The 10,608-nt window shown below is 55.2% G+C and overlaps 1 protein-coding gene across 1 annotated transcript; it reads left to right on the forward strand.

Annotated features, from left to right (window-relative positions):
* The first annotated feature begins 1,985 nt into the window (after positions 1-1,985).
* Positions 1,986-10,314, forward strand: IRX6 (iroquois homeobox 6). The gene is made up of 6 exons (XM_007947937.1): positions 1,986-2,030; positions 2,991-3,248; positions 4,143-4,252; positions 4,438-4,745; positions 6,073-6,675; positions 10,223-10,314. Exons 1-6 carry the CDS (start codon positions 1,986-1,988, stop codon positions 10,312-10,314), a joined length of 1,416 nt encoding a protein of 471 aa, XP_007946128.1.
* The last annotated feature ends 294 nt before the right edge of the window (positions 10,315-10,608 follow it).

Here is a 10,608-nt window from a genome sequence, read left to right on the forward strand (position 1 = left end):
TGGTCTAGGGAGAACCAGGACAGGGCTCCGGGTTGTTTTTTTTTTTTTTTTTCCCTACCATCTGGGCCACAAGTTTTGCGTTTCAACTAGAAAGTATAACTGGGCCCTTGAACCAGCCCCCATGACTCTGAGACCCTGCAGTGAGGGCCTGGGTACCGTTTTGTAAACCCTAAAGCGCGGTGACCCGCCTGAGTGATCTCTGAGAAAGTCTGGGTTCAACTTGGATGTCCGCAGCACTTCTGCCAGACTGGCCGGCCCTTTTGCGTCCCTAAAACGTCCCAGGTTGGAAGCCCTGAGAAGGACTGCTCCAAGCCTGGAGGCTTCTCCTTAGGGCGTGCAGAGTCAGCAATGCTCCGAAGGGGGCGTCCGCCTGTCCCGGGGTCCAGGCCTAGAGGGCACAGTTCCCTCCCCGGCACCAACAAGTCCTCCCCCACCCCCGCCATCAGTGCCCCCTTGAGGATCCCTGGGATCTGGTTAGGGAGGTTTGGTGTCAGAGCGCTGGGCCCAGCCACGCATCCGGCCCGAGCGCAGGGAACAGCAGCCCTCTCGGCGCGCTCCATCGCGGCTCGCCAGCGCCACCCCTAGCGGACCGCAGCGTCTGCAGCCCGCCCAGGCTCCTTCTTCCGTCTTCCCAGCTCCTCGCAGACATAGCGGGCTGCGTGCGTGAGGGAGGAAACCTAGCTTTCGGGGAGATGCTCAGAGGTCTCAGTCCGCGGCCTGCAGATGCCAGGGGTCAGACTTGGCGCATTTCCAAGACATGTCAGAGGAGACTTGAACTTCGAGGAGCGCTTTTTGGCCCATTCGAGGGCCAAGCGACTGCAGAGAAGTCCCAGGCTCAAGGCCAGGCAAAGGCTGGGGCTTGGAGAACCGTATCTAGACTGAGTTCTGCGAGGCTGAAGAGAAGAGCCAAATCCCGGAGGACAAAGACGACTGTGCCAGTGGAGGCCACGGACGCTGCCCAGCACTGCCCCAAAGAGCGCCGGGTTTGTGGCTCCAACAAACTTTCTGCAGCGCAGGGGCGGGGGACCTGGGCTGGAGTCTTCTCCCCCAGCCTCGGCTCTCCTCCACCCGCCAATGTTCAGCCCCCGCCCAGCCTTCGCCCACTTCAGCCCTCCCTCCCCCGCGCGCCTCTGTATACTTCGACTCCACATCTCTCTCTTCCCCCCTCCTCCTTCTCCCTCTTGCCTTTCTCCCCCACTTTTCTCTTCTTTTTTTCCCTGTCTCTTCTTTTGTATTCTTCTCTCCTCCATTGCCGACCTGGTTGCCTCTCTCCTCCTCAGGGCCGCAGGGGAGGAGGTGAGCGCACTGCGCCCAAGGCCTGCGCCGCGCAGAGGGAGGCGTTCCTCCTACTTCTCCCGGGTAATTTGGAGAGATTGTAAGTGTGTGCGCGCACGCGTGTGCTTGAGGCGAAACGAGGTAGGATACATGCCGAGCACAGAGGGTCAGGGTTTTTGACGTACCTCACTAGCTGCACAACTTCCAAACCTCCCAGAACAAGTGTGAGTATAGGTGAGAGTGCGCGCTCGCGAGGACTGGCTGCGCTTGGCACGCTTGGTCGCCCGGGGCCCTGGGGCCTCGGGGCCCAGGCTCCCGCCTGGCTGCCTGGGATTACCGTGACGTCACATTGAGCCTCAAGCCACTTTGGACTGGGACACCTCGGGAGGCTCACAGCCCCGCGCCGCTCCACTGCTCGCCTCGCCACCGCGCGCCTTTGGGAACCCTCACCATCTTCCTTCCCCTGCCCATCCATGGGCCCCTCTGTCTTCCGGACCCCGCGGGCCGGAGGGGCGCCTTCCGGAGCGCAGGGCTCCGCAGCCTGGCTGCGCGCGGCTCTGCCTCCAGCCGCGCCTAGTGGGCGGAAGATCTGGAGCTGGGCACCGGCGGCAGTGTAAGGAACCCGGGGTGTACACAGCTGGGAGTGCCGAGCAGCGGGAGTAAGGCGGGAACTCCGAAGGGAAGAGTGAGGCGGGCCAGGGACCGCCACAATGTCCTTCCCACATTTTGGACACCCATACAGCGGCGCTTCCCAGGTAAGAGGCGCCTCCATGGGGGATGGAGTTAGACTGGGTGAAGGGTTGCCTAGTGCTCGCGCCAGTCCCGAAGCGCCCTCCTCTCACACGTGTCTGCGGAGCACCCAGACAGAGCAGGGACCACTGCCCCTTCTGACATCCCCAAGCCCTTGCTTAGAACGTTCTGCTCCCGGAGTGCCTGCTGGAAAACCGTGCTGTGACCCAAACGTGGGCACAATTGCCCCCGCGCTAGGGAGGTGGGTAGAATCTTAGTGATCTCCCATCAGGCCCCTTCCTCGTCCAGAAGAGTCCAAAGAAAACTTCCCTCCAGAGAGCCAGCCACCTCTTTTTTTTTTCCTTATTCGTTTGGTGGCCTCTGCCCTGCTCCTCCCCCTACCGCGCCCAGTCCAAGGGCTCTGCCTTTGGTTGCTTCGATTTTCCAAAGCAGGGTGGGTGTTGTGCAGTGACACAGGTTTCCTGGGAAAATTCCGGGAACATCCGCCACTGTTCTCCAGTCTCTCTCCAGAATGGGGGTATATTTTCATGGGATCCAGTCCCAACTTGACCTCTGACCTGCTGCGAGATGTTGGACAAGTGTCGTACACTCTCTGGTCTGCGATCTGAAAAACGGGAGCGGGAGTGGGAGCGTGATGATGATCTCTTGGGCCATCTTCTAGCGCTGCCCTTGTAGAATCCTGGGGTGGGAGAAATTATGGGGTTTGGCATAATTAATCCGGGTTTCCGAACATCCGCCCTGGAACTCTGGACTCTTAGTAACCGCTTAGGCACGCCTATAAGGGCAGTTTGGATAAACTGCCTCTGAACAATTCCCTCCCCAGCACCTAGCCGAATGCTCGTACAGGGTGGCATTTAGTTAATGTTGAAGGAAGGAGCGATCCAGCAGTTGCATCTTCTCTGTTGACTTTTGACAGCCGGAGGCGCGGGCCTCTGACCTCGGGTACCCCCTCTCTCGCTCCCTAGTTTCTGGTGTCTGCCAGTCCCAGCGCCACTTGCTGCGAGTCGGCCCCGCGCTCGGTTCCGGATGTGGCTTCAGGCTCCACCCCGGCTGCTGCTCTCTGCTGCGCATCCTACAACAGTAGACTGCTGGGCAGCGCTAGGCAGGAGCTGGGCGCGGCCTTGAGCATCTACGGAGCCCCCTACGCAGCCGCTGCAGCCGCGCAGAGCTACCCTGGCTATCTGCCCTACGGCCCCGAGCCGTCGGCGCTGTACGGGGCGCTGGTGAGTATGCAGAGTGGGGCCTGGGTCTGCGCGCCAGAGCCCGCGGAGCCTGGGGGCGTGATCGGCAGCGGCAGGTGAAATCCAGTGACACGTCAGGGGAAATCTAGAGGGGACACATAACTCTGAAAAAAAGGAAATGGTTGAGATTGTTTCTAAGGGAGATGAGGACTCTATAGCACTTTACAGTATGCAAGACATCACGCTGTTTAGAAAACGTATTTCTATTAACTCTGTGAGGAGGGCAAGGCAGGTGTCATTATTCCCAGTTTACAGATGAGGAAATTGAGGTACGTACAGAGGAGTTCAAATTCTTTACCCAATGTTACAGAGACACAAAGGGTCAGGGAATAGCTCTGGAAGGGGAGAATGGGAGAGAGAGGGCAAAATGAGGACACAAGTGGAAAAAGGAATAGGAGCCCTGCTGGTGCAGCTAATATTTGACTGTTGTTTATTCCTCACCGGAGAATCTGCTAAGCCTGTGCCAGTGGTGTTCTTCAACAACATATAAATCAGACAAAAAAACAAACCCACTGCCCTATAGGACAGAGTGGAACTGCCCATAGGGTTTTCAAGACTGTAAATCTTTTTGGAAGCAGACTGCTACATCTTTCTCTGCAGAGCGGGCCTACCTTTTGGTTAGCAGCTGAGTGCTTTAACCGCTGCACCACCAGAGGTCCTTTTCGACAACATATAGGTATTGTTGTTATCCTCATTTTACCAAGGGGAAACTGAAGCAATGAGTAGTTAAACTACTGTGCCTAAGGTCACACAACCAAATGTGAATGGTGGTACTGGGATTTAAACCACGCTTGACCCTGGGTCCACACCCTAACAGCGGCCCTGCCCCCCTCCTCCCCCATGGTAATCTTAAATTCTCTTTTTCTCCCCCACCAGAACCCACAGTATGAATTTAAAGAGGCGGTGGGGAGCTTTACATCCGGTCTGGCACAATCAGGAGCCTACTACCCTTACGAGTCCACCCTGGGGCAGTATCAATATGACCGGTAAGGTGTGGGGTGCGTTAGAGGCAGGCACCACAAGGACCTCCTTCTCGCCTGCCAAGGTGGGGCGGATCCTGGCGGAACACTGGGGTGGAGGCAAAGGGACCACACTTCCAGGCCATATACTGTCCCCTGCCTGCAGCCTCAGGTTCCCAGCCCCAGAACTGTGAGCTGGCTTCTCCCCTCAGTTATGGCTCCGTGGAGTTGAGCGGCGCCGGGCGCCGGAAGAACGCCACCCGGGAAACCACAAGCACGCTCAAGGCCTGGCTGAACGAGCACCGCAAGAACCCCTACCCCACCAAGGGCGAGAAGATCATGCTGGCCATCATCACCAAGATGACCCTCACCCAGGTGTCCACCTGGTTCGCCAACGCGCGCCGGCGCCTCAAGAAGGAGAACAAGATGACGTGGGCTCCCAAGAACAAAGGCGGAGAGGAGAGGAAGGTGGAGGGCGGAGCGGAGGAACCACTGGGCAGCCTAAACGGAGACACCAAAGGTACTGAAGGTGTCACCTATTCCACCCTATGTGTTCTAGGAGCCAGCAAGCGGTTTGATTTGCCTTTTGCAGCCCAGTTGCCCTCTGGGGTAGCTTTTCTGGAGCGCGCCCCCTTGAGGAGCCCCGTGGCACAGTGGGTAAAGCATTGGAATGCGAAACAAAAGGTTTGGAGGTTGGAACCTACCAGCTTCTCTGGGGAGAACGATGTGGCAGTCAGCTTCTGAAAAGATTTACAGCCTTGGAAACTCTATAAGGCGATTCTAATTTGCCCTTCAGGGTAAATATGAGGCTGTGAGTCGGAATGACTCAGTAGCAGTGGTTTTGATTTTGTTTGTTGTCATTGTTTTTGCTTACCCTAGTATTTGCATCCCCTACCTGCCTCAGGGAGCTCTGGTGGTGCAGTGCCTAAGGCATTTGACTGCTAACCAGAAGGTTGACGGTTCAGACCCACCAGCCACTCAGCAGCAGGCAGACTGGGTAATCTACTTCTGGAAAGATTTACCACCTCAGAAACCCAAAGGGGGTCGCTATGAATTGCCTGTTTGTTACCCTCTGCCTGGAATCCCCAACAGAACTGGCTTCCTCTCAACTTCAGTGTGTCACTTGTGAAAGGCCTTCCCTGGCCACCCAAGCCAAGGTGGTTTCCCAGTTACTCTCCATCACAGCAGCATCTTTTGTTCTTTTGTCATACTATCACTATGAGAAAGTTAGCAGATGCAAAGTCTTCCTACCCCTTCTAGAATGTCAGCTACACCAAATATTGCATTTTCTAAGTATCTAATACCTAAGTGCCTAAATGACATCAGGCACATGGTCAGTGCTCTGCCTAAGGCACTTGGCTGCTAACCAGAAAGCTGGGGGTTCAAACCCACCAGGCAGTCCTCAGAAGGAAGGTTGGGCAATCTACTTCTGTAGTGATATCGCCTAGGAAACCCAAGGAGGGGTCACTATGAGTCAGGTCCGACTTGAGGGCACATAACAACAACAACAAAAGATAATATAACACCAGGCACCCGAAGGCGCTATAGCTAGGTAAAAACCAGTCCCCCGCCCAACCCCACCCTCTTTTTTGACAGCTGAGATTCCTAGTTGGAGCTGGCGTCTGGAGCTGCACCTGAGAAGAGTCTGCGAGGGTGGGGACAAGGCTAGGAGCAGGAATTCTTTCCCCTGGAGCAAATGTAAGGGGTGTCTGGCAGGCCTGGTGAATTACCCCCAGAATGCCCTGAGCTCAGGGCGCCTCTTGCTAAAAGCTTCTCCGGGAGGGCACTCCCGGAGGATTTCCCTTGGGGCCTGGGGCTTTTCTCACTCTTTTCTTGGTTTCCTGCAGATGTTACTGCTAACAGAGAGGCCCGGGGACTCCGGCTGAGTGATCTGGAAGACCTGGAGGAGGAAGAGGAAGAGGCTGAAGAAGAGGAGGCAGTGACCACAGCTGCCAACAGGCTGGCCGAGTTCCCTAAGGGCGCGCAGTCGCTGCCCGCGCCCTGTGCTGCAGCTCGAGAGCGCCAGCTCGAGCGCAGGGAGTGCGGTCTGGCGGCTCCCTGCTTCTCCTTCAGTGAGCCCCCCGGGCAGGGCGAGGCTGACTTCCTCCGGGCAGAGCCTGAGGACCCCACGCTGACCATGCACTACGCCTGCAGCGGAAAACCGCGCATCTGGTCTCTGGCGCACACTGCGGCGGCCAGCGCCGTCGAAGGTGTACTCCCAACCCGGCCCAGGCCACGAAGTCCCGAGTGTCACTTGCTTCCCGGACAGCCTTCAGGCTCAGGAGGGCGACCGCTGGTCCCCAGAGACTCTGCGTGCAACGAGTCTTCCCGCATAGCCAAAGCATTTGGAAACCCTACGTTGGCCCTGCAGGAGCTGGCGCTAAACTGTGCGTCCTGCCCGCAGCAGAGGGAACCTGCGATGCAGTGCCATTACCCGGCCGGAGCAGAAGGTAGTGGGCTCTGCACCTTGCTGTCCAAAAGGCACAGCCCACCTCCCTGTCCTGCCAGTTGTCCTGCCCTGCCTGTCTGCCTCTTTGGGAGGAAAGTTCAGAGCTGTGGCCCCTTTTCTGGCAGGAGATTGTTCCTTAGCACTCCTTGAAAAGCAGTCTTAGAGATCCAAGTTCCAGTGCCCTCTCATTTAAAAGCTGAAAAATTATAAGTTCGGAGGGAGAGAGTAATTTACCTAGGATCACTTAGAATAAATATCATTGAAAAGATAGACATCTAGGCCTCCGGACTTGTTGTTGTTGTTGTTGTTTGCCGTCGAGTAGGCCCCAACTCATAGCGACCCCTCCTTGGGTTTCTGAGACAGTATCACTACGGAAGTTGGATTGCCCAACCTTCCTTCCGAGGAGTGGCTGGTGGGTTTGAATCGCCAGCCTTCTGGTGAGCAGTCTCCTGACTAGCAGTCCAGTATTCTGGCAAATGCACCAGGAAAGCACCACCCTCCCCCTCTTGATGCCCGGGTCGGGCCAGCTGGGCTGAGGAGCCAGGCTTGTCCCAAGAGTTGGTTAGGGTGAGGCAGGCACCAGGGCTTCCTGAGAGGTCTGAGCAGGAGAGCCAGACACGTATGTGGGGTTGAAGTCTACTTTCCAGCCCTCTCAGTGGCCCACTAAAACCCCTAGTGAGTAGAGACACATCCCTGCATCCAACACACTTGGAAGCTCAGAGGTGGTCACCAAGAGCGCTTACCCCCAAGGGCTCACTTCCAAGCTGGGGTGACTGTCAATCGGTGTCCCCAGCCCCTAGCAGGCTTTTTCATTCAGCTGAGATCCTGGTGAAAAGGAATGTCACACACACACACACACACCCAGAAGCCCACTCCCCAAACTTCAGGCGGCTGGAGCAGTTAAGGTCAGATTCTGCTCTTTGTAGTAATTTCTCTCAGGATTAACTGCCAATTGAGAAAATCGGTTTACACTGTTTTGTTGAATTTACACATAAAGGCATCCAAATGTTCCTTCTGGTAAGGAAATTGCCTCTAAACTTTCGTTTCACTTTGGAAGAGACCCGACTGGTCACTGATTTCTTAAGAATCTGCCCAAAGTGGCCTTCGGATTTTAATCAACCTTTCCTCTCTCAGCAGGTTAGCGCAATGGCCGCGACTTGCGGAGGACTCTTGGAAATGAGCGCAGCTTCTTGAACTCATCTCCACGCTAAAAAACTACGAGACCTCTCCAAGGACCAGGACTCTCACTTCGCCTCAGAGAGACACAGACACTCCCAAACTCTTCTAGTAGCCGTCCTTGCACGCGGGGGACAGGGAGTTTGTGTGCACCTTTTTGGATGGAGGTGGCAGGGCAATTTGGGGAAGGCCAAGTGGGGAGAGCCTGCCCCGAGCTCGGATCATTCCAAGTCTCCCTCCCTCCTCTTGAATCCGGGTCTGAAGCCCCGCTCCCTCTCTGGCTCACTGAGCCCAGCGCCCTCACACCCCCACACCCCCTAACTTCACAGCTTGTGACTGACCTGGCCCCCCGCCCCAGGACCAGGTGCATTTTTTTTCCCCACTTCTTTGTGTCCTTAAAATTAATGGAACAGAACTCGCGCTGTGTGGCCTATCTGTGCCAGGGGTGTTTGGAAAAGGTCAAGGTGGGTTCTGGGGAAAAGACTGGGAGGGCTGCAGACCACAGTCACTTTTAATTGCAAAATAGCGCTGCAGTTTAGCTGCCCCAAATCGTCCAACCAACAAGTCTGGTCAGGCTGATAGTCCGCTGGTTCGTGCATGAGGAGGAGTTGGGAATGACAGCTGGGAGGATGGAGGTTGGGAGAGATAGCAGGATATTTGCCTGGAAGCTGCATTGTTTCGGGGGTTTGTACTTGAGTTGTAAATTTCTTGGGGGAGGGAGGATAAAGAAGATCATTTTGAACAACTCTTGGCTGGCTACTGGGGCCACAGTGCCCGTCATATCAGGAGCAATTACCAAGCCAGCCCAGGAGCTTTCTGAGTCAGGATGAGGCCAGACTGGACTCGATATTCTTGGTGTTTAATCAAGTGTCTTCGAAAACTTCCGGTACAGGCTAACCAAGGTCCGGAAGGGATTTTGTAACAACAGCAGGAGGGAAGGGGGATGATCCTGCTGGCTCTGAGTTACAGATGTCCAAGCAGCGCTGGCCACTCCTCCGAAGGAAGGTTGGGCAATCTACTTCCGTAGTGATACTGCCTCAGAAACCCAAGGAGGGGTAGCTACGAGTTGAGTCCGACTCTAGGGCACATAACAACAACAACAAGCAGTGCTGGCTGGTTGGGGCTGCCTAAATTAGTGTCCTGGGCCTAGTGGCTGGGCTTTTAGCTGTCAGCCATTTGGGAAGGAGGGAGGTGAACAGAGAAGTGCCCTAGAAGGGAGCTCCTGGAGCTGACAGAGGACACCTGGCATGTGTGCCTAAGGGCTGAATTTGGGGGGCGCTATATTTCCTTTACTGGGCTTCTGCCCCACCAGACCTTATGGTTGCTCACTGAAGTGTGAGGCAGAAGGAAATTTTAAGACCCTTGGAGGCCTAGGTGGGGAAAGAGGAGGGGAGGACAGAAGGAGGGGATGGTGGGGGGTGGGAAAATTGAAGGGAACAGAGGTAGTAGGCCATGTACACAGCGCAGCCCCACCCCATCTTCTTTTCCATAGAAGTATAAGTCCGAAGGGGCTTTAAAAAAAAAAAAAAAAAACATTGCATGGAGTCCACTATGATTCACAACTCACAATGACCAATGGGACAGAGGGTTCCCAAGGCTGTAATCTTTACAGAAACTGACTGCTGCGATTCTCATGTCCCACAGAGAGGCTGGTGGGTTCTGAACCACACTGACCTTTCATTTAGCAGCCGAGCACTTAAGCACTGTGCCACCTGGGCTCTTTTCAAAGGGCTTTAGAGATTATAAATTATAAAAACACAAATGTTTACCTCAGACGAGCGAGTAGGCCAAATGGAAGGGCAGGGGACTGGCTCAGGGTCACACAGAATCCGACATCTGTATAGACCCCAGGTTTCTCCTTGGGATCCACCCTCCTCATTTGATGCTCTTCTCCCTCCCTTCCTCTGGGCAACAGCTGCTCCCATCCTTCCCCTCCCAGGAGACCCTCAGGTAGCCCTCACTGATCCGAGGCTTAGGGTCTGGGAAATTAAACTGCAAAAAGATAAACATTATTTCCAGTCGGCTTTGCAGGATTAACGCTTGTAATAAAAAGTATTAGCTGGAGGCTTCTTTCAAGGCGCCCTCAACTCCACCCCCTGCTGGGGACAAGTAGACCCCCTCCAGGGAGGCTGCTTAGGCTGCATTCCCAGAGCCTCAAGGTGGGCGTGCTGTTGAAGGGAGGCTAGTCCTGAGGAAGGCAAGGAGCCCTAAGCGTCCCATTGGTAAAGATGGGAAGCCAAAGCCCAGAGAGGGAAAAGGTCCCACTTAAACCCATGATCATGTGGCTGGAGAGGGACTAGGATGCAGAAACAGTGGAGGGAGGCAGACCGATGTCATGTCCCTGCTGCATCTAGCCATTCAACCTCCTGTAGGAACAGAGAACTGTAGTAAAGTGGCTGCCTACCTTACCACCCAGAACCTCAAGAGGTCGTCTCTTGAGCTCCAGGAACCATCTCCAGACTGAGAGGCCTAGCCTCTCCCCACCTCTCCCAACCCAGAGTGGAGCCTGCAGTCCATATGTTCCTACAGATCTGGATCTAGTTGGCTGGAGACAATGGAATGTGAGAAGAACTAACAAGAGTAGCCAGGAATCCCAGAGACTTACTTTCTCATCTCAATTCTATCACTACCTGGTTATGTGGCCACAGGGGGGGAAAAAGAAAACAAAACTTCTTTCTGGGCTTTCATTCCCCCAGTTCTAAAACAAGGGATGATGGAGTTCTCCATCCCTGGTACCCTGTGTCTCCTCTACAGCTGA

This window comes from Orycteropus afer, unplaced genomic scaffold (assembly GCF_000298275.1).
Source record: "Orycteropus afer afer isolate SDZICR_OR568_19922 unplaced genomic scaffold, OryAfe1.0 scaffold00009, whole genome shotgun sequence".
Classification (NCBI taxonomy): Eukaryota; Metazoa; Chordata; class Mammalia; order Tubulidentata; family Orycteropodidae; genus Orycteropus; species Orycteropus afer.